The sequence below is a fragment of the Rana temporaria genome, chromosome 12 (genome assembly GCF_905171775.1).
Source record: "Rana temporaria chromosome 12, aRanTem1.1, whole genome shotgun sequence".
NCBI classification, from domain to species: Eukaryota; Metazoa; Chordata; class Amphibia; order Anura; family Ranidae; genus Rana; species Rana temporaria.
This window is the reverse complement of record NC_053500.1, coordinates 12,049,956-12,075,911: the sequence shown is the minus strand read 5'-3', so window position 1 is coordinate 12,075,911 and position 25,956 is coordinate 12,049,956. Positions and strand designations below refer to the sequence as shown.

Below are 25,956 nucleotides of genomic sequence, written 5' to 3'. Positions count from 1 at the left end.
GGACCTTATTTTGTACAGTAAATGTTTATGGCAGGGTTCGACAAACCCCTGGCGCCAGGTTGCATTTGTAACTACAATTAGCGACCTTCGCGCAGCACAGCTGGGGTATCCTGTGTCTTCGATACACCACGTCTACGGGCCTTCCTTTATCCAGATAGACCACGTCTACGGGCCTTTCTTTATCCAGATACACCACGTCTACGGGTCTTCCTTTATCCAGATACACCGCGTCTACGGGCCTTCCTTTATCCAGATACACCACGTCTACGGGCCTTCCTTTATCCAGATAGACCACGTCTACGGGCCTTCCTTTATCCAGATAGACCACGTCTACGGGCCTTCCTTTATCCAGATAGACCACGTCTACGGGCCTTCCTTTATCCAGATAGACCACGTCTACGGGCCTTCCTTTATCCAGATACACCACGTCTACGGGCCTTCCTTTATCCAGATAGACCACGTCTACGGGCCTTCCTTTATCCAGATAGACCACGTCTACGGGCCTTCCTTTATCCAGATACACCACGTCTACAGGCCTTGCTTTATCCAGATACACCACGTCTACAGGCCTTCCTTTATCCAGATACACCACGTCTACGGGCCTTCCTTTATCCAGATACACCACGTCCCTTCCTTTATTTAGATACACCACGTCTACGGGCCTTCCTTTATCCAGATACACCACGTCTACGGGCCTTCCTTTATCCAGATACACCACGTCTACGGGCCTTCCTTTATCCAGATACACCACGTCTACGGGCCTTCCTTTATCCAGATACACCACGTCTACGGGCCTTCCTTTATCCAGATGCACCACGTCTACGGGCCTTCCTTTATCTAGATACACCACGTCTACGGGCCTTCCTTTATCCAGATACACCACGTCTACGGGCCTTCCTTTATCTAGATACACCACGTCTACGGGCCTTCTTTTATCCAGATAGACCACGTCTACGGGCCTTCCTTTATCCAGATAGACCACGTCTACGGGCCTTCCTTTATCCAGATAGACCACGTCTACGGGCCTTCCTTTATCTAGATACACCACGTCTACGGGCCTTCCTTTATCCAGATACACCACGTCTACGGGCCTTCCTTTATCTAGATAGACCACGTCTACGGGCCTTCTTTTATCCAGATAGACCACGTCTACGGGCCTTCTTTTATCCAGATAGACCACGTCTACGGGCCTTCTTTTATCCAGATAGACCACGTCTACGGGCCTTCCTTTATCCAGATAGACCACGTCTACTGGCCTTCCTTTATCCAGATGGCAGCTACTTACTTTTTGAGAACACCCTTTTATGTTGGCAGCTACTGACTAGCTTATTTGTTTGTGGTTTGCGCATTAGTGTTTTTTTATATACTTATTCACCTCATAGAAAGTTAATAGATTGGTTTGGCAAGAACGATTCTTCATGAATCCATGCTGATTACTGCTAATGATACCGGTCTCATTACTAAAATCTTGTATATAGTCCCTTATCATCCCCTCCAAGAGCTTACATACTATCGATGTTAGGCTAACTGGTCTGTAATTCCCAGGGCTGTATGGAATTTCATTCACCCATCTTCACCTTTCCACTACTGGGACGCTGCACAAGCAACTTCTATTCCTTTCCTGATTGCTTTTTATATCTTTAAGGAACAACATGAGTGTCCCCATCAGGAAATCGTCCCCTCGAAAATGTCGGATTTTCCACGGACAAACGTGGGGATAGCATGCTATAAATTTTTGCCACCAACAATTGTGTTTGTTGGGTTTTCCGATCATGTGTACACAAGTCTGTCGGACAAAACTTCAAAGTAAAAACACGCATGCTCACCATAACACAACATAAGCAGAAGTTGCCCAAAGGGTGGCGCTAAAGAGCTAAAAAAAACGCCTATTTTCGTGTTTGTTGGCCAACAGTTCTTTGCCGTTTTTGTATGCAATCAAATTCCTGGCCAAAGGATAAAAGTCCTATGCATTGTCCTATGATCGTGTGTACGAGGCTTTAGTCTCTGTTCACTCCATGCAGCTTTGACAGGACGCTTGTGTGGAGACAGAGAGAGAGAGCGTTGTCTCATTGTGACAGGAAGTGCTTGTACAATGACCCTCATGGCAGGATAACCAGCTATTATTTTAACCACTTCAATACCGGGCACTTTTACCCCCCCTTCCTGCCCAGACGAATTTTCAGTTTTCAGCGCTGTCACTTTTCGAATGACAATTGCACGGTCATGCAACACTGTACTTGTATGACTTTTTTATATATTTTTATTATTATACATAGAGCTTTCTTTAGGTGGTTTTTAATCATCACTGACTTTGGGGGATAAAAAAGACCAGGGGGGGAAAAAAAGTGTTTTAGTTTCTGTCAATTTTTTTTTTTTTTTTTACATAATTTTTTCTCCTTCACTGATGGGTGGGCACGGCTTGGCATTGTTGATGGGTGGGCACGGCTTGGCATTGTTGATGGGTGGGCACGGCTTGGCATTGCTGATGGGTGGGCTTGGCATTGCTGATGGGTGGGCTTGGCATTGCTGATGGGTGGGCTTGGCATTGCTGATGGGTGGGCACGGCTTGGCATCGCCGATGGGCACTGCTGGGGCTGCTCTGATAATCAGTGCCCTGATTATCTGTACAGATCTTTTCTGTCTGGAGATGCCACTTATCGGCTCTCCTCTCCTCATACTCTGTCAGTGTGAGGCGAGGAGAGCCGATAACTGGCATTTCCTTCTTTACACGCGATGAGCTGTGATTGGCCGCAGCTGAGCACATGGGGTAAAGAGCCGTGACGTTGACCGAAATCGGGGTTGGGCCAATGTCCCAGGGACACAGAGCGGTCGCGGTGAGACTGGGACGACATCCTAAGACGTGGTTCCCAAAACAAGAGAGCATCCCGCCCGCCGCGGCCAGGAGATGGTTAAAGGCCAAACTCACTTAAAAAAAAAAAAATTAAATTGCTTATTTATTCAGAGACCCAGCAGCGCACATTAGACCAAAGCTTGACAAATCCCAGGCGCCAGTTTCGTCCTGGCGCTTGGGCAGCCGCCCAAATGTTTCCATCTGCCCAGGCGCCAGGACGCAATTTGTACTCGCCATGGCGACCTGGCGCCTGGGATTTGTGGAGCTCTGGTCTAATGTGTGCTGCTTTTTACCAAATATCTGTTCCAAACTGATCGTTCCCTCTGTACAGATCCCTGTTTGTCAACCCCCCCCCTCCCAGATATTCTGTACAAATGAGCTGTTGGGAGGAGCTACATTGTGCTGCGGGGGGGGGGGGAGCAGGTATTGCGCACACATCCCCAGGTTTGGAAAACATGCCGGGGAGCAGGTTTACTAATCTTCATAATAGCACGTTGGGTAAAGTTATCAGCAAATGTTTGTGTGATGACTAAATCAATAGATGTCTTTGTGTTGTGTAATTAGCAGGTACACTGCCTGTAGTCATGGTGTCCTTAACTGACAGAAGAAATGAATGTGTCACTTTTTATAATGAGTGTGCGCTGAACACGTGACAATGATGTGATATACACACGGCCCGCGTGTTTCCTCCCATCATCAGAACTGAAAACTCCCTCGCCATCAACCTGACTTCTTCTTTCACAGCTCTGACAGCGAGGTTGCTGTGTATTGCTGCACGGCGGATAGGGCTGCACGATTCGGGCCAAAATGAGAATCGCGATCCGTATTTAATTTTTTGGTTAGAATAAAGAGCATGATTTTCGCGGTGTACAATCTTTCACATTATCATTATTTAAAAAAATTGGGCTAACTTTTTTTTTTATTTATTTTATTTATGAAAGTAATTTTTTCCGAAAACATTGCATTTGAAAGACCGCTGCGCAAATACAGTGTGACATAAAATATTGCAACAACCACCATTTTATTCTCTCGGGTCTCTACTAAATAACTTATATATATATATATATATATATATATATATATATATATATATATATATATAATTTTCTAGCAGAATATTTTTTTGGGATTTTTAACTTTGAAAACAAATGTCAAAAAAGGGCCAGATTCATAAAGATCAGCGGATCTTTCTGCTGGCGTAAAGTATCTCCGATACGTTACACCGCTGTAACTTTGGGCGCAAGTTCTGTATTCAGAAAGAACTTGCGCCCTTAGTTACGGCGGCGTAACGTATGTGTTGCGGCGTAAGCCGCCTAATTCAAATGGGGATGTTGGCGGCGTGTTGTATTTAAATTTCAGTTGACCCCGCGTTTTTTACGTTTTTTTTGAACGACGCATGCGCCATCCGTAAAATATCCCAGTGTGCATTGCTCTAAAGTACGCCGCAAGGACGTATTGGATTCGACGTGAACGTAAATGACGTACAGCCCTATTCGCGAACGACTTACGCAAACGACGTAAAATTTCAAAAATCGGCGCGGGAACGACGGCCATACTTAACATTAGCTACGCCTCATATAGCAGAGGTAACTATACGCCGAAAAAAGCCTAACGTAAACGACGTAAAAAATTGCGCCGGCCGAACGTACGTTTCTGAATTGCCGTATCTACCTAATTGGCATATTCCTCGCGTAAACATACGGAAGCGCCACCTAGCGGCCAGCCTAAAAATGCAGCCCAAGATACGACGGTGTAAGACACTTGCACCAGTCGGATCTTAGGGATATCTATGCGTAACTGATTCTCTGAATCAGGCGCATAGATACGACCTCCTGCACTCAGAGATACGCCGGCGTATCTTGTATCTGAATCTGGCCCTCGGTGTTTAAGTGGTTAAACTTTCCTTATTTACACACAGAAGTTTATTCCTTTGATGTAAAAAACAAATTGTTACAATGTTTAGACTAAGGCCCCTTTCACACTGAGGAGTTTTTCAGGCAGTACAGCGCTAAAAATAGCGCCTAAATACCGCCTGAAAAACTCCTGCCCAGCCTTCTCAATGTGAAGGCAATGTAATACATGTGTGGCATCCCTGTACATATAATCTTCTACATGTTTCGCCACCCTGGCTTCATCAGGAAGTACACGTAAGGGATACTACTAAACCAAAAAAGGAAATATGCAAAAGTTAAAAATGTACAATAATAACGCAATTGGGCGTTCTGTACAGTCAAACCCACCGGGTGAGCACAGGTCTCATGGAGTCTTCTTGACCCCCACCCAGGTGTGAACAGACACAACAGAAATCCGTACGAATATCACTTGTTGATCATCTTGGAGCTTCAAGCTACAAAACTCTCCGGTGTGAAGGAGGCCTTGGGCACATCATCTTACAATCCTCCTCCCTGTCCAGCCGGTAACGAAGGTTCCGAATACAGATCGATATCTGCCCGGGTCGCTTCTTTCATCCTCCGTAATGGTGTATTTCCCTCCCCTTCTTACTTGTTCTTCCCGGTGGGGATGTAGTAGAGGACTGAAGCACGCTAATAGCTATGCATAATTTAATGAAGCGGACATGTATACTTCATGCTGGCATACAAGAGGTTAAGCTGTGCGCGCTCGGACATTAACGAGCCGTTTGCTCATAAATGAATCATTCAGATCCCGTTTTCGTCGGAAAACCTCTGTGCAAGTGGGCGCCAATCTGGGAAGGAAGAGTTTACCGCGTGCGCTAAGTGCGGGAGCTTTGATGGCCGGCGGATGCGACAGTATCCGTCATCGATAACATCTGCCCGTGCTAATGAGTGCTTGTGGAATTTGGTTGTCATGAGCTGCACAGCATCTTCTTTTTTATTTAGATTTTTTGGTTTGTTGTTTGTTTTTGTGGCTTTTGTCATTTTTATAAATGTTCTTTTTGTTCTCTCCTAATTGAAATGATGGAAGTACAGTACTTTAGCGGACACGTGACCGTCACGTCTTTAATAAAATTGTTAGACGTCCCATCCTGCAACTCTGGCCATTAATGTGACATTGACTTGCCCTCCTCATGGCTATTAATTTGGCATTGCGCACCCTCCAACCCCCCTCCACCAATGGCCGTTTAATATGGAATTGACCCCCCTTTGTGGCTATGTGGCAATACTTGGCAAGAGATTTTGAAGTGTCTCTCGAAATATGTGAGGTCAGGTACTGATGTTGGATGAGAAGACCTGGACCACAATTGGTGTTCTAGTCCATCTCAAGTTCCTCCACACTCAACTGGTCAGACCATGTCTTTATGGAGATGGCTTTGTATATAGTAGACCTGGCTCACAGTTGGTGTAATGCCTCGTACACACGAACAGACTTTTGACCATGCAAAAGTCCACCGTGAGTCAGTCGGAAGTCCGACGGAAAGATGGAGAACAGGTTATCTATTTAAGGTCTGCCGGACTTCCGACCAAAAAAGTCTGATGGAGGCTACACACGGCCGGACTTTCCGGGGGGGGGGGAGCTAGACTGTGTGTACGAGGCATTACAGTTCATCCCAATGGTGTTCAGTGTGGTTGAGGTCTGGGGTCTTATTGGGATGCTCGAGTTCCTCCACTCCAGAATGGACAAAGCATGTCTTCATGGCACTGGCTTGCAATTAGCATTCCACTTCAACCCAAAGGTGTTTGTTACGGCTGCGATCATGGTCCAAGCATTTGTGAGGTCAGGTATGATGTTGGATGGGAAGGCCTGGCTTCCAATCGATGTTCCAGTTAATCTTAACCGGTTGAGGTCAGAGCTCTGTACAGGACACTCATTCCTCCACACCCAACTGGTCAGACCATGTCTTTATGGAGCTAGCTTTGTATACAGAAGGCCTGGTCTGCGTTTGGCATCCCAGTTCATTCCAAAGGTGTTCAGTTGGGTTGAGGAGGTTGAGGTAGGCCACCCAAGGTTCTCTAGAGCATACAGGTCACAGTATGTTTTTATGGAGCTGGCCATGTACACAGAAGCTTGCATTCCAACTCATCCCGAAGATGTTCAGTAGGGTTGAGGGTCACGGCTCTGTGCAGGACACTCGTTCCTCCACACCCAACTGGTCAGACCATGTCTTTATGGAGCTAGCTTTGTATACAGAAGGCCTGGTCTGCGTTTGGCATCCCAGTTCATTCCAAAGGTGTTCAGTTGGGTTGAGGTAGGCCACTCAAGGTTCTCTAGACCAGTGGTCCCCAACCTTTTTGGCACCGGGGACCGGCTGCATGAAGAAAATTTTGCCAAGGCCCGGTTGGGGGGAGGTTGGGGATGGCATGCGGGGGGTAAGCGATTTTTCGCGGGCAATTTGTCAGGGCATTATTTCTATTTATTACATTGTAGTAATAAATAAAGTTAAACCCACCATAATGCAGAATCAGTGGGAGCTTTGAGTGTGTCACTTGCCACGCTGCCTGCCACCAGATGTGGATTGTCACTTGCCATGCTGCCTGCCACCAGATGCGGATTGTCACTTGCCATGCTGCCTGCCACCAGATGTGGTAAGGCCCCAACAGATAAAGCTAGTGCCCCCACTAGGCCCTGCTCACACTCACCCTGTCACTGTTGTCATACTCTGGGCATTAACAGTACTGTCATCTGCCCCTATTTATATCATAACCCCACATTACAGTCCTCAGTCCCCCCCACACATTACAGTCCTCAGCCTCCCCCCCCCCCCCCACACATTACAGTCCTCAGCCTTCCCCCCCCACACATTACAGTCCCCAGCCTCCCCCCCCCCACACATTACAGTCCTCAGCCTTCCCCCCCAAACATTACAGTCCTCAGTCCCCCCCACACATTGCTAGGATGAAGGACAGTCCTAGCAGCCAATCGCCTGTTTGATAACCTCGGGCAGCTCCGCCCTCCACCCAGAATTGTTCCGCCTCCCGAAGTCTCCTTGCGGTCCGAATGGCAGAGTGCCGCGGTCCACATGTGGGTCTCTCTCATGCCGCCTGCTCGCGGCCCGGCTGCAGAAGTGCCGGGGGTTGGGGAACATTGCTCTAGACCATACAGGTCACAGTATGTCTTTGTGTGTGTGTGTGTGTGTATATATATGTATGTATATATAATATATATATACACACACACAATATTTTCTTTTATGGTGTTAAAGATGTTTCATTTATTTTTTTCATTCTCAGACATCTGCTAGGTGTGGGGAATGTTGTGGGTGACCCCAGGCTGCAGCAGCTGGTAGGCCTATGCGTGTCTCCTGCCCTCGAGGTGTATGTATAGCCAAGTTATACAACTCAGGGAAGTTGCTGAACTGGTTGGTTATTGCTGGGAGTAAGTCTCTACAAATGGCTTTATTCCTTCATTTTTATTGGTTGTTATACAATTATGCTCCTCCATTAGGCGGGATCATTAGTTCTCGGTAATGTAATATTTGATGAGTAATTGTCAGTTGATCTTCACCGATGACACACAAATCTCTCTCTCTAATCCTCACCTCAGCCCTTCAGTCACATTACTAACTGACATATCAGCATGGACGTTGCAACGCTTCTTCAAACTAAATCTTTTAAAAACGATCTGATAATATACCCCCCGCCTCTCATGCCAGGGTGCTCTGTCCTTTTGGCCCCAAATCCAACCGCTGTCAAACGCTGGTAGACTTCAGCTCTGTAATATCTCAAAAATACCCTCTTAAGTGTGTGTGTGAGAATACACACACACACACACACAATGTATATATGCTGAGCAATTGTCAGCTGAGGCTCTGGAACGTTGTTGCACTACACCATTTTGTGATGTGATCTTTCTTGAATAAAACTGTTTTTGACAAAATTGATGATCCTTGGTGTGCTTGTGAATATTACTTCTCCAGAGCCTCTCCCATCCTCTGGAACTCCTTCCCCCCAAATGGTCCGGCTACCTCCTACTCTGGCTGCCTTTTTAGGCGATCCCTAAAAACTCATCTCTTCAGGGAAGCCTATCGCTCCTCCGACTAACAATTGAACTTTTAATTCTCCCATCGGCTCATCCCCCCCTACAGTTATTACCTTTTTGTACCACTTGCGTCCACTCTATTTGATTGTAAGCTCTTATAATCTGGGCCCTCCTAACCCTCTTGTATTTTATTGTACTGTATTGTCTCCCTTTTTTATATTGTAAATCGCTGTGCAAACTTTTGGCGCTATATAAATCCTGTATTGGAATAATAATACTATACTCTGTATGCTTTTTATTAGATTCTTTTTTTTTTTTGTTTTGTTTTGTTTTTTTCATACACTATTCTCACCCATACATGCGCACTACATTCTCTTGCCCACATGTGAAAGATCTGTAACGGATCAGTGACACTTGAAGAGTAACACGTACTTCCTTCCTGTTCAGAGATCATCCTTTCCAGAAAGAGAGAATGTGGCTTCATTTTAATATAAGTTCAACTTCTAGACAGGAAACGTGTGTGTGTGTGTGTGTGTGTATGTGTATATATGTGTGATTATATATATTCTATTCTATATATTCTATATATATATATATATTCTAGATTGTAAGCTCTAACGAACAGGGCCCTCTGATCCCTCCTGTATTGAATGAATTGTATTGTGACTGTACTGTCTTCCTTGATGTAAAGTGCTGCGCAGACTGTTGGCGCTATATAAATCCTGTATAATAATAAATAGTAAAAAAAAAAAATGTGTATGTGTGTGTATATATATGTATATATATATATATATATATATATATATATATATATATATATATATATATATATATATATATATATATATATATATATATATATAGTTCATTTTTTTTGTACATTTTCTTATATTGTGAGGGGTAGTCTAAAGGAAATTAACTTTTCTGAAGTACTAGAGCTTACACTCTAATGCCCCCCCCCCCCACAGTTGCATAATAATAATAATAAATAGTGTGTGACTGTGGGGGAGGGGACATTAGAGTGTAAGCTCTTCTGGTACAGAGACTGATGTGACTGGCTCAGTGTTCTCTGTACAGCACTGCGGTATATGTCAGAGCTATATAAATGTACATTATTATAATACATTTATATATCTCTGACATATACCGCAGTGCTGTACAGAGAACACTAAGCCAGTCACATCAGTCTCTGTACCAGAGGAGGTTACACTCTAATGCCCCCCCCCCCACAGTTATTATTATTAGTGTGTAACTGGGGGGGCATTAGAGTGTAAGCTCCTCTGGTGCAGAGACTGATATGACTGGCTTAGTGTTCTCTGGACAGCACTGCGGTATATGTCAGAGCTATATAAATTAATAATAATGTACATTTATATAGCTCTGACACATACCGCAGTGCTGTACAGAGAACACTGAGCCAGTCACATCAGTCTCTGCACCAGAAGAGCTTACACTCTAATGCCCACCATCACCACAAGTACACACTATTATTATTCTACATCTCTATAACTCTGACATATACCGCAGCGCTGTACAGAGATCACTCAGCCGGTCACATCAGTCTCTGTACCAGAGGAGCTTACACTCTAATGCCCCCCCACAGTATACATTTATGTAGCTCTGACATATATTTTGTATACATTCTATAGTGCTGTACAGCAGCTGATGAGCCTGAACCCTTCATTCCCGGTACAGCTGTGACTCTCCTCTTTGTTGCTCAGTAACGGACAATGTTGGTAAATGAAGCTCATTGTGTATTGTTTGGAAGGAGAAGTGCTGTGCTGTGGAACGTGTTCTGTGTTCCTTCCCTGTAAGTTGATGACAGCCCATGGTGTAACCCGCTCCTCCTATAGTACATAATTCTGCTGGGTGCGTTCATTACCGTCCTCGCTAACCCTCCCAGCCATGGCCTGTGTGAGGCTGCAGGCATTCATTGTCTGTGTCATGCTCCCCATGTATACATATGAGGGTCAGAGACGAGGTGTGGCCGCCGCTGTCCAGTCTTCTCTCCTCTCAGCCGCTGGCTTGTGCGCCAGATTCATCACCCGCGAGGAACGTCCTTGTGGCCTACATCCAGTGCCAGTGGGAAGCTACAGGACTAACATTCTGCTCCTATTCATTTATTACGGCTAATACATTTTGTTAAAGGAAAATACTTTGGCAATGTTGTTCTTAAAGGGGTTGTAAAGGTACAATTTTTTTCCCCCCCTAAATATCTTCATTTACCTTAGTGCAGTCCTCCTTCACTTACCTCATCCTTCCATTTTGCTTTTAAATGTCCTTATTTCTTCTGAGAAATCCTCACTTCCTGTTCTTCTGTCTGTAACTCCACACCGTAATGCGAGGCTTTCTCCCTGGTGTGGAGTGTCGTGCTCGCCCCCTCCCTTGGACTACAGGAGAGTCGGGACGCTCTCTACGTTGCAGATAGAGAAAGGAGCTGTGTGTTAGTGGGCGTCCTGACTCTCCCGTAGTCCAAGTGAGGGGGGCGAGCACGACACTCCACACCAGGGAGAAAGCCTCACATTACTGTGTGGAGTTAGACAGAACAGGAAGTGAGGATTTCTCATAAGAAATAAGGACATTTAAAAGCAAAATGGAAGGATGAGGTAAATGAAGGAGGACTGCACTAAGGTAAAGGAAGCTATTTAGGGGAAAAAAAAAATTGTACATTTACAACCCTTTTAAAGGAAAGTGGAAATAAAGTTCAAATAGTTTACAAATTCCTTGTCTCTACATCAAGAAAACCTTAACGAAAGTCTGTTTCCTTTTTTCTGTGTATGTATATGTATATGTGTGTGTGTGTATGTATATATGTGTATATGTATGTATATGTGTGTGTGTGTGTGTGTATGTGTGTATATATATGTGTGTGTGTGTATATATATATATATATATATATATATATATATATATATATATATATATATATATTATATATAATTTTATTTATTGTGTTAAACATATACCGTATTTATCGGCGTATAACACGCACCCTAACTTCAAGAGGGAAGTTTCAGGAAAAAAACTTTCCACAGCCCCCTGCGTATAACACGCAGGCACAGTTTACCATCTATTTTCAGGGTAAAAAAAGTGAGCGTTATACGCCAATAAATACAGTACTACTATTATTATTATTATTGCTAATATAATATTAAAGGGGTTGTAAAGGTTCAGGGTTTAAAAAAAAAAAAAAAAAATCATACTTGCCTCCGCTGTGCAGTTGGATTTGCACAGAGTGGCCCCAATCCTCCTCTTCTGGGGTCCCTCCGTGACGCTCCTTGCTCCTCCTCCTTCTCGAGTTCCCCGTCGGAGAAGCGCTCTCCTTCGTGCTCACACCCGTGCGGGCGCGCTCCAGTGTCCTGCTTCTGCGTCTATTGACACAGAAAGCAGGACTTGGCCCCTCCCCCCCGGTGAATCTAAAGGAAATTGTACTTTATACAATTTTTAGTGCGTATCCAGATTAAGAGAAGGTTATAAGACCAGTCAGGTTTTCTTTTGCTTGCCATGCGTTTCTCATTGGGGAGATTTCCCTTCACTTCCTGTCCCACGGCCACAACAGGAAGTGAGAGGAAATGCTTCCAAAGTGAGGAAATCCCTGGTAGTCACCAGAACTAATGGCCTCATTGGAAGATTACCCCTCTACTTGTATCTTTATTCTGTCCCTGTGGTTATCCTATTGATAAGCTTCGGAGTTTGTGTCGCCTGACCCGCTATTTGTTCTTCTCTCTTGCAGGGAAGCGGTTACAAGAATGGATCTCCGTCATGCTTTGCTTCCTTTTGATGTCCTTTAATTTCTGCAACCTAATCCGCTATTTCAGCTTCGAACACACGGCCAGCATTGTGCTCAGCATCGGTAAGTGGGAGCTTCTGCTTGTGTATGACGATTGTTCCAGATCGGTGTGGGATGCACGCAGTGCCAGGCTGACTCGGGGACAGGAGGAGAGGCGCCTGCCTCATGCACTGTGATGGTATTGCTGGGGTAGGGTCTCCTACCTCCTCTCCCTGGATCTGTCCTGAGCTCTGCAGGATTGATCAGAAAAACCTGACAGATCGGCCAGATTGTTTACACCAGGAGATCGGCCCTCCAAAGGGCCCCACTGTCAGTGTGAAGGCTTTCCTTATCAGGAGTTCCAATACGGTGCAGATGACGGCCATCGCACTGACAGCAGGGTTCTGATAAGAATGTGCAGATCTCCCAGTGTAAGGTCCCTTTCATGCTTGTGTGACTTGGGACTGCAAAGTCGCATGACAAGTCGTACCCCATGATTTCCAATGAGTAACGTTCATATCTGTGCGACTTCAAGGTAGTCCCTGCACTTTGGTTCGACTTAAAGCGGAAATAAACCCATCCATAAAACCAGTTTCATTTACGGCATGTGCTGGAAATGTAACACTCCCATTGGTTGTGCGGTCAACCAAACTTTCAAACCATCCAATGGCTGGTGTCCTAACTGATCACGTGCAGATTCATGACAGTTGTAGATTAAACAGAGGCAAAGATGATAGGGGGGGTTTACTTACACTTCAAGGTTCAAAGACCTTAAAGGGGTTTTCCACTTTTTTTTTAAGTTTATTAAAAGTCAGCAGCTGCAAAAAGCTTCACGGCCGGGCACCCACTGCGCGAGCGACAGTGCGCATGCGCGAGGCCGTCTGATTGGACAGGCGCTCGCCTACAGGGAGGGGCTGTGAAAAGGCGATTAAGCTAATCGCCTTTCCAGCCCCTCGGCAGAAGGAGGAAGTGGGACAGGAAGTCCCCTTCTCCTGAAGCCCCCACTCCCCCCCCCTCCCAAAAAATGTGGCATGTAAGGGGGCGAGGAGTGGGTTAAGAGGAAGTTCCATTTTTAGGTGGAACTCCTCTTTAAGATTATAGAGGCACAGTATTTGCGCAGCGGTCTTTCAAACGCAGTTTATGTTAACACAATTGCTGAAATCCCATGAAAGCTTTACAGTAGAATTTTAGCTTAACACTAACTAACCTAACCTGCATAAAAAAGACGTGTGTATACTTGTTTTAGTCCGCTCCGGTCCAGTGGCGTGACCCCTCGGCCACTGTTTCCTTGGTGAACGTCGGTGGCTGGGACATGGGAGCCTGCGAGTGATGTCATCACTATCCCTCCTGGAAAGATTTTTTTGGGGATATTTATTGTAGCAAAATGTAAAAAATATATTGCATTTTTTTGTTCAAAATTGTCGCTCTATTTTAGTTTATAGCGCAAAAAAAAAAACGCAGTGGTGATCAAATACCACCAAAAGAAAGCTCTATTTGTGGGGGGGGGGAAAAAGGATGCCAATTTTGTTTGGGAGCCACGTCGCACGACCGTGCAATTGTCAGTTAAATCGACGCAGTGCCGAATCGCTAAACGTGCTCTGGTCAGAAGGGGGTAAATTCTTCCGGGGCTGAAGTGGTTAATATTGCACAAAGATAACCCGAGTAAATCCAAGATGCAGTTTTTAAATTATTTTGTTTATTAAGGGAAGAAAGCTGTTCAAACCTGCCTGGCCGCTATGTGAAAAAGTAATTGCCCCCTGCCATGCTGAATCATGAATGAACTGTGTGACAAATATGCAAAAAATAAATAAAATCAGAAAGGGGGCAAATACTTTTTCACAGCATTTTATACAAAGTACCATTATTCCTCTGTATATGTGAGTTGCTTATGTACATATTCACCTACCAGCAGCCCTCCTCATTGCTGCACTTCGTTGCTCCCTGGTGTGTTTTCTTGGCCATAAAGGTTGATTCCACTGACTTAGTGGCCCGGATTCAGATATGAGATACGAAGGCGTATCTCCAGATACGCCGTCCTATCTCTGAGTCCAGCCGTCGTATCTATGCGCCTGATTCTTAGAATCAGGTTCCGCATAGATCCCCCTAAGATCCGACGGTGTAAGCGACTTACACCGTCGGATCTTAGGCTGCAATTCCAGGCCGGCCGCTAGGTGGCGCTTTGGTTTGTATACGCAACGAATATGCAAATGAGGAGAACCGCTGATTCAGAACCGAACGCCCGCCCGTCGCTTTTTTTTTTTACGTGGCTTGCGTTCGGCTTTTTCCGGCGTATAGTTACCCCTGCTATGTGAGGGGTATCCTATGTTAAGTATGGCCGTCGTTCCCGCGCTGAGTTTTGAATTTTTACGTCGTTTGCGTAAGTCGATTCAGAATACGGCCGGACGCAAGTTACGCTCACAACGAAACCAATGACGTCCTTGCGGCGGAAATTCGAGCATGCGCACTTGGAAAAATCGGGGACGGCGCATGCGCCGTTCGATCGGCGCGGGGACGCGCCTGATTTAAATATTACACTCCCGCTAGCCCCGGAATTTGAATTCCGCCGGGGGATTTACGATGCGCCGCCGCGTAAGTGCTTTCTGAATGAAGCACTAGCCTCAAAAACATGCGCCGGCGGATCGTAAATCGGGTTACGCGGATCTAAAGATCCGCTAACCTATCTGAATCTACCCCAGTGTGTCTGCTCAGGATTAAGGTACCCTGCTGTGTTGAGGATGTCCACCAGAGATCCTACTTTGTTGATGATTTAGTTTTTAACTGTGAGTTTCCAATTGACTTTTACCATAATAAATATGTAACATACTACACTAAGATTCCGCCCTCCTGTTGTGTCTATCTGGTAAACACTGTTAGTATTAGGACACTGAGAAATTCCATGTAGCCGTCAAAAGTGAAGGAGGCTGCAGGAGATGGAAAAGGTGAAACTAGAAAAGTAAAAGAAAATCTCTTCTAGTGGCTTTAAAAGATTTCATGGTCGCCCTTGGCTTTTGACATCTACTGTATAGTGATCTGTCTTATTTATTTTTTGCAATCAGTGATACTGGTGACATGGAGTGTATGAGGAACATGGCTACGTGTTTCATTGCACTGCTCGGTTTATGTCACATGCGTCTCTTGTAAGATCTCACTCTCTCTTAAAAACCTTCCTGCCTGGCAACCTTACAACTGTGGTTGTGACAACAGTGACTGTTGCTGCGTTACCGCGGGCGTGTGTGTTTGCACGGGGCGAGGCCGGGTGTCAGCGGCCATTCAGGAAATGCTTGTGTTCATAAATTCAAACTTGGTGTCCGCTCCAATAGAATGACATTCCATGTGTGGTCTATCATAAATAGTTGTGGGTTGTTTTTTTTGGGGGGGGGGGGGGTTCATCGTTTGTTACATCCTCCCCCAGCAGATCTTATCCATTTGAAGACTTGAAGGCCTTTTCTGGCAGTAACAATCAGTACTTTGTGCTAAATTTCTTAGACCCCCACAAAGTTGCCACAAAAGGCCTTCGTGTCTTCAAATGGATAAGATCTGCTGGGGGAAATGGCTGAGATGTAACAAACTATGAACCCCCCCCCCCCCCCAAAAAACAACCCACAACTATTTATGATAGACCACGCATAGAATGTCATGCCGTTTAGGGCTGACACAAAGTTTGAATTTTTGAACACAAGTGTGTGTGTGTATGTATGTATGTATGTATGTATGTATGTACAAATTATAAAATGGTGTGTGTGTGTGTTCTTCCAAAATATTGCATTCGAAAAAAACACTGTGCAAATACCGTGTGACATAAAAAAAATTGCAAAACCCACCAATTTTATTCTCTAGGGTCTCTGCTTTAAAAAAAAATACATTTATATGGTTTTTATACAGTAAAACCTTAGTTTGCGAGCATAATTTGTTCCAGAAACATGCTTGTAATCCAAAGCACTTGTATATCAAAGCATATGCCCATCAGAAATGCCAGTCAGTGCTGCATTTCAGCACCTGCTCATCAGTGCCGCCTATCGGTGTTGCATATTACTTCCTCCTCATCGGTGCCCTTCAGTGAAGGAGAAAAATTACTTATTTACAAAATTTGCTGACAAATTAAGGAGTGGGTGAGGGAATTTGTTTTTTTTTTTCTTTCTTTTAGCAAAATAATTTAGCAATTATTTGTGTGAAATTTTAAAAACGTAGTTTGAGTACAGAGTTGCATGACCGCGCAATTGTCATTCAAAATGTGACAGTGCAGTAAATTGGCCTGGGCAGGAAGGGTGTAAAAGCACCTGGTATTGAAGCGGTTAAAGTGTAAGTAAACCCACCTATCATTTTCAGCCAAGGAAGCTGCCATCTTGGCCTGTTTAATCTTCAACTGCCCATGGTGCTGCACATGTGATCAGTTATGACACCAGCCATTGGATGGTTTGACAGTTTGGTTGAGAGCACAACCAATGTGACAGTTGGCAATCCCGGCATGCCGGAAATGTAACTGCTTTTTGAAACCGTTAAATCGATGGGTTTACTTCCGCTTTAAGTAAGCAGGATCTGACCAACTGTCGCTACAAGAATCCAAACCCCAGGCCTGTGTTCGGTGGAAACTCCATAGTAACACCTTGGTTTCCTGGTTCACCGGCTGCCTAGTATTGGCACGCTCTTATCTCTGGCTTGTAACCCTCGCACAGCGCCAAGTATGTTTGCTGTGGCTCCGTGCCTCGTGTTTAATAATTAATACTTCTCCGCTGTGGTGCTTCGGGTGACTCTGGCGGTGTGTTTGGCTGTCCGTGTCCCATGGCTGCGGGATTTCACGAATGGCGCTCTGATTAGCAGGAGGAAGTTTTCTTGGACAGAATGTGTGTCAAGGGTGGAAAGAACGGTCACAGGAATGTGACAATAAATCCTAGACTTCCTACCGCCCCAATCTACACTATAATAATATACACTTCCTACCGCCCCAATCCACACTATAATAATATACACTTCCTACCGCCCCAATCCACACCATAATATACACTTCCCACCGCCCCAATCGACACCATAATAATATACACTTCCCACCGCCCCAATCCACACCATAATAATATACACTTCCTACCGCCCCAATCCACACCATAATATACACTTCCTACCGCCCCAATCTACACCATAATAATATACACTTCCTACCGCCCCAATCCACACCATAATAATATACACTTCCTACCGTCCCAATCCACACTATAATAATATACACTTCCCACCGCCCCAATCGACACCATAATAATATACACTTCCCACCGCCCCAATCTACACCATAATAATATACACTTCCTACCGCCCCAATCCACACCATAATATACACTTCCTACCGCCCCAATCTACACCATAATAATATACACTTCCTACCGCCCCAATCCACACCATAATATACACTTCCTACCGTCCCAATCTACACCATAATATACACTTCCTACCGCCCCCAATCTACACCATAATAATACACACTTCCTACCGTCCCAATCCACACCATAATAAAATACACTTCCTACACCATAATAATATACACTTCCTACCGCCCCAATCTACACCATAATAATATACACTTCCTACACCATAATAATATACACTTCCTACCGTCCCAATCTACACCATAATAATATACACTTCCTACCGTCCCAATCCACACCATAATAATATACACTTCCTACACCATAATATACACTTCCTACCGCCCCAATCTACACCATAATAATATACACTTCCTACCGCCCCAATCCACACCATAATATACACTTCCTACCGCCCCAATCCACACCATAATAATATACACTTCCTACTGTCCCAATCTACACCATAATAATATACACTTCCTACCGTCCCAATCCACACCATAATAATATACACTTCCTACCGCCCCAATCTACACCATAATAATATACACTTCCTACCGCCCCAATCTACACCATAATAATATACACTTCCTACCGCCCCAATCTACACCATAATATACACTTCCTACCGCCCCAATCCACACCATAATAATATACACTTCCTACCGTCCCAATCCACACCATAATAATATACACTTCCTACCGCCCCAATCCACACCATAATAATATACACTTCCTACCGCCCCAATCCACACCATAATAATATACACTTCCTACCGCCCCAATCCACACCATAATATACACTTCCTACCGTCCCAATCGACACCATAATAATATACACTTCCTACCTCCCCAATCCACACCATAATAATATACACTTCCTACCGTCCCAATCTACACCATAATAATATACACTTCCTACCGCCCCAATCCACACCATAATAATATACACTTCCTACCGCCCCAATCTACACCATAATAATATACACTTCCTACCGTCCCAATCCACACCATAATATACACTTCCTACCGCCCCAATCTACACCATAATAATATACACTTCCTACCGTCCCAATCCACACCATAATAATATACACTTCCTACCGCCCCAATCTACACCATAATAATATACACTTCCTACCGTCCCAATCCACACCATAATATACACTTCCTACCGCCCCAATCTACACCATAATAATATACACTTCCTACCGTCCCAATCTACACCATAATAATATACACTTCCTACCGCCCCAATCTACACCATAATAATATACACTTCCTACCTCCCCAATCCACACCATAATAATATACACTTCCTACCTCCCCAATCTACACCATAATAATATACACTTCCTACCGCCCCAATCTACACCATAATAATATACACTTCCTACCGCCCCAATCTACACCATAATAATATACACTTCCTACCACCCCAATCTACACCATAATAATATACACTTCCTACCGCCCCAATCCACACCATAATAATATACACTTCCTACCTCCCCAATCTACACCATAATAATATACACTTCCTACCGTCCCAATCTACACCATAATAATATACACTTCCTACCGCCCCAATCTACACCATAATAATATACACTTCCTACCGCCCCAATCTACACCATAATAATATACACTTCCTACCACCCCAATCTACACCATAATAATATACACTTCCTACCGCCCCAATCCACACCATAATAATATACACTTCCTACCGCCCCAATCCACACCATAATAATATACACTTCCTACCTCCCCAATCCACACCATAATATACACTTCCTACCGCCCCAATCCACACCATAATAATATACACTTCCTACCGCCCCAATCCACACCATAATAATATACACTTCCTACCGCCCCCAATCCACACCATAATAATATACACTTCCTACCGCCCCAATCCACACCATAATAATATACACTTCCTACCGCCCCAATCCACACCATAATAATATACACTTCCTACCGCCCCAATCTACACCATAATAATATACACTTCCTACCGCCCCAATCTACACCATAATAATATACACTTCCTACCGCCCCAATCTCCACCATAATAATATACACTTCCTACCGCCCCAATCTACACCATAATAATATACACTTCCTACCGCCCCAATCCACACCATAATATACACTTCCTACCTCCCCAATCTACACCATAATAATATACACTTCCTACCACCCCAATCTACACCATAATAATATACACTTCCTACCTCCCCAATCCACACCATAATATACACTTCCTACCGCCCCAATCTACACCATAATAATATACACTTCCTACCGCCCCAATCCACACCATAATATACACTTCCTACCGCCCCAATCCACACCATAATAATATACACTTCCTACTGTCCCAATCTACACCATAATAATATACACTTCCTACCGTCCCAATCCACACCATAATAATATACACTTCCTACCGCCCCAATCTACACCATAATAATATACACTTCCTACCGCCCCAATCCACACCATAATAATATACACTTCCTACCGCCCCAATCTACACCATAATAATATACACTTCCTACCGCCCCAATCTACACCATAATAATATACACTTCCTACCGCCCCAATCTACACCATAATATACACTTCCTACCGCCCCAATCCACACCATAATAATATACACTTCCTACCGTCCCAATCCACACCATAATAATATACACTTCCTACCGCCCCAATCCACACCATAATAATATACACTTCCTACCGCCCCAATCCACACCATAATAATATACACTTCCTACCGCCCCAATCCACACCATAATAATATACACTTCCTACCGCCCCAATCTACACCATAATAATATACACTTCCTACCGTCCCAATCCACACCATAATATACACTTCCTACCGCCCCAATCTACACCATAATATACACTTCCTACCGTCCCAATCTACACCATAATAATATACACTTCCTACCTCCCCAATCCACACCATAATAATATACACTTCCTACCGCCCCAATCCACACCATAATAATATACACTTCCTACCGCCCCAATCCACACCATAATATACACTTCCTACCTCCCCAATCTACACCATAATAATATACACTTCCTACCGTCCCAATCCACACCATAATAATATACACTTCCTACCGCCCCAATCTACACCATAATAATATACACTTCCTACCGCCCCAATCTACACCATAATAATATACACTTCCTACCGTCCCAATCCACACCATAATAATATACACTTCCTACCGCCCCAATCTACACCATAATAATATACACTTCCTACCTCCCCAATCCACACCATAATAATATACACTTCCTACCTCCCCAATCCACACCATAATAATATACACTTCCTACCTCCCCAATCTACACCATAATAATATACACTTCCTACCGCCCCAATCTACACCATAATAATATACACTTCCTACCGTCCCAATCCACACTATAATAATATACACTTCCTACCTCCCCCAATCTACACCATAATAATATACACTTCCTACCTCCCCAATCCACACCATAATAATATACACTTCCTACCTCCCCAATCCACACCATAATAATATACACTTCCTACCTCCCCAATCTACACCATAATAATATACACTTCCTACCGCCCCAATCCACACCATAATAATATACACTTCCTACCGTCCCAATCCACACTATAATAATATACACTTCCTACCGCCCCAATCTACACCATAATAATATACACTTCCTACCTCCCCAATCCACACCATAATAATATACACTTCCTACCTCCCCAATCTACACCATAATAATATACACTTCCTACCGCCCCAATCTACACCATAATAATATACACTTCCTACCGCCCCAATCTACACCATAATAATATACACTTCCTACCGCCCCAATCCACACCATAATATACACTTCCTACCGTCCCAATCGACACCATAATAATATACACTTCCTACCTCCCCAATCTACACCATAATAATATACACTTCCTACCGTCCCAATCCACACCATAATATACACTTCCTACCGCCCCAATCTACACCATAATAATATACACTTCCTACCGCCCCAATCTACACCATAATATACACTTCCTACCGTCCCAATCTACACCATAATAATATACACTTCCTACCTCCCCAATCCACACCATAATAATATACACTTCCTACCGCCCCAATCCACACCATAATAATATACACTTACTACCGCCCCAATCTACACCATAATAATATACACTTCCTACCGCCCCAATCTACACCATAATAATATACACTTCCTACCGCCCCAATCTACACCATAATATACACTTCCTACCGCCCCAATCCACACCATAATAATATACACTTCCTACCGCCCCAATCCACACCATAATAATATACACTTCCTACCGCCCCAATCTACACCATAATAATATACACTTCCTACCGTCCCAATCCACACCATAATAATATACACTTCCTACCGCCCCAATCCACACCATAATAATATACACTTCCTACCGCCCCAATCCACACCATAATATACACTTCCTACCGTCCCAATCGACACCATAATAATATACACTTCCTACCTCCCCAATCTACACCATAATAATATACACTTCCTACCGTCCCAATCCACACCATAATATACACTTCCTACCGCCCCAATCTACACCATAATAATATACACTTCCTACCGCCCCAATCTACACCATAATAATATACACTTCCTACCGTCCCAATCTACACCATAATAATATACACTTCCTACCTCCCCAATCCACACCATAATAATATACACTTCCTACCGCCCCAATCCACACCATAATAATATACACTTACTACCGCCCCAATCTACACCATAATAATATACACTTACTACCGCCCCAATCCACACCATAATATACACTTCCTACCGCCCCAATCTACACCATAATAATATACGCTTACTACCGCCCCAATCTACACCATAATAATATACACTTCCTACCTCCCCAATCTACACCATAATATACACTTCCTACCGCCCCAATCTACACCATAATAATATACACTTCCTACCACCCCAATCTACACCATAATAATATACACTTCCTACCGTCCCAATCTACACCATAATAATATACACTTCCTACCGCCCCAATCCACACCATAATATACACTTCCTACCGCCCCAATCTACACCATAATAATATACACTTCCTACCTCCCCAATCTACACCATAATATACACTTCCTACCGCCCCAATCTGCACCATAATATACACTTCCTACCGCCCCAATCCACACCATAATAATATACACTTCCTACCGTCCCAATCCACACCATAATATACACTTCCTACCGTCCCAATCCACACCATAATAATATACACTTCCTACCTCCCCAATCTACACCATAATAATATACACTTCCTACCGTCCCAATCTACACCATAATAATATACACTTCCTACCGTCCCAATCTACACCATAATAATATACACTTCCCACCGCCCCAATCCACACCATAATAATATACACTTCCTACCTCCCCAATCTACACCATAATAATATACACTTCCTACCGTCCCAATCTACACCATAATAATATACACTTCCTACCTCCCCAATCTACACCATAATATACACTTCCTACCGCCCCAATCTGCACCATAATATACACTTCCTACCGCCCCAATCCACACCATAATATACACTACCTACCGCCCCAATCTACACCATAATATACACTTCCTACCGCCCCAATCTACACCATAATAATTTACACTTCCTACCTCCCCAATCTACACCATAATAATATACACTTCCTACCGTCCCAATCTACACCATAATAATATACACTTCCTACCGCCCCAATCTACACCATAATAATATACACTTCCTACCGCCCCAATCTACACCATAATAATATACACTTCCTACCGCCCCAATCTACACCATAATAATATACACTTCCTACCTCCCCAATCCACACCATAATAATATACACTTCCCACCGTCCCAATCTACACACCGCCCGTGATTGACAGCCTCATCTCTATTGCTGTGTGAAGGTGGGGTGTGTCTCTTCCCTCCAACCGGCTCTCAGAGCTCTCCTCACTGAGCTCTGCATAGTGTAATTTCGGTTCTCCTCCCCCTTTTTATCTGAACTTTCAGACAAGCTTTATAAATTCTGGACTTTGGCTGTAGAGAAGAGAACACTGCAGATTAAAGTTATTTCAGGCTTTTAGGAAATGTAATTCGGCTTACATTGGATAGCGCTGGTTGGATGTGGTCGGTGTGCAGCGGCGCGGTGGGTGAAGGTAGAAGACGCGCAGTGAAATACGCAGCCGGCAGTTGGAATTCCCATTACCCCCTCCATAAACAGATGGAATTAATTGGCTGGCAACACAAGTCCCTGGTGAGGAGTAATGTGAATCAAACATTAACACATTTCCCCCGACGAGCTGGCACAGTCTCCCTGATAACGTGTTGAGTGAGCTGCAGACGGCGGAGAGCCCACTGAATGCTCTGATCCTGCACATGGCCCTATACCGTGCCCGCCATCTTTATGCACAAGGAGCACAAAGGTTAGCTGGCAGATCAGATGCTTTGCCGTGTCCACATTTGGATTTTGGGGACACCATTGGCCAGAGGAGTAAGGCCTCATTCACCCAAGTGATAGAAGACCGCTCTACAGTTTCTGTTGTGTTTTTGCTTTATTTTTTTCATTCGCTGTAAAGTGGCCGGCGATTCTGTAATTCCCCCCAGCTTCCTGGTCTGCACTGGCATGGTCAGTTTGTGTGTCTGGTCTTGGAACTTGGAGGTACAGAACACTACGCCAATGCATGGCTTGCCCGTTTCTCCCGTAGTTGGTTTTGCCATCATTCCTCCTTTCAAAAGTGCAATATGCACCGAAACAAAGCAATGGTCATTGTGTGAGCCAAGGAGTCCAGAAAGTGACGTGCCCCATCATTAGTGTCAGTGTAAGGAATAGTGCCCCCGTCATTGGTGTCGGTGAAAGGAATAATGCCCCAATCCTTGGTGTCGGTGGGAGGAATGGTGCCCCCATCATTGGTGTCGGTGGGAGGAATGGTGCCCCCATCCTTGGTGTCGGTGGGAGGAATGGTGCCCCCATCCTTGGTGTCGGTGGGAGGAATGGTGCCCCCATCCTTGGTGTCGGTGGGAGGAATGGTGCCCCCAATCCTTGGTGTCGGTGGGAGGAATGGTACCCCCAATCCTTGGTGTCGGTGGGAGGAATGGTACCCCCAATCCTTGGTGTCGGTGGGAGGAATGGTACCCCCAATCCTTGGTGTCGGTGGGAGGAATGGTTCCCCCAATCCTTGGTGTCGGTGGGAGGAATGGTGCCACCTAACAACTTAAGGTTTAGGGTGCGTCCGGGTTGGGGGACAAAAGTGTCCATTGACTGCAAAGGAGAGGCGGCGGGCAACTCTCCTGACACCTAGCAAGCTGGTGTCAATTGATGTGATAACCCTGATTTCTGTTAAATGGGCGATTGCTGATCTGGTTGCTGCGAGTGACCGTCTTTCCCTCATCTTTATTTCTGATTGGTTGCTGTGGGTAACGGCCCGTACTTATTTCCTTTACTGAATCTGTGGACTGATCTCCTGACGTTCAGAGCCCAGGACAGTGCTGAGTCAGGAATTTCAGCGATTGTGTTGTCTCAGCCAATAACACAACACCGCCCTGAAAGCTCTGCGGTTTCCCTGCGAATCTTCTTGGCAAGCTTTTTGCAAGCTTCGGCTCTGCTTCCTATTTAGCTTGGCCTCAGGACTTGTGGTCACAAGATATCTGTCATAACCTGGAGGGGAAAGCCAAACACATTTACTTGTTTGTGGATGTTAAATAAACCGAATGACAGACTCCATTAATCTCGGCAAGGAGATAATCAGGCCAGAAGTTAAAGTAGGGCTCTGGGCACAATACAAATGATATATAGGATGCAGTCTGTCAGTAGCATTAACGCAGCGTTTTTTTGTTTTTTCTTATAAGGGCTTGCGTCCTAACAACCAAGTATGCTAAATGGGGGCTGCCTGCATCCTAACAACCAAGCACACCTAAAGCGGAGTTCCAGCCAAAAGTGGAACTTGC

The 25,956-nt window shown here is 44.5% G+C and overlaps 1 protein-coding gene across 1 annotated transcript in view; it reads left to right on the top strand.

Annotated features, from left to right (window-relative positions):
* The window catches only part of LOC120919140 (plasmanylethanolamine desaturase-like), a 52,198-nt gene that overhangs the window by 5,862 nt on the left and 20,380 nt on the right, over positions 1–25,956 (top strand). The window contains exon 2 of the mRNA XM_040331166.1: positions 12,480–12,599. Coding sequence (XP_040187100.1) covers positions 12,480–12,599 — 120 coding nt within the window. The remainder of the gene's footprint in view (positions 1–12,479; positions 12,600–25,956) is intronic.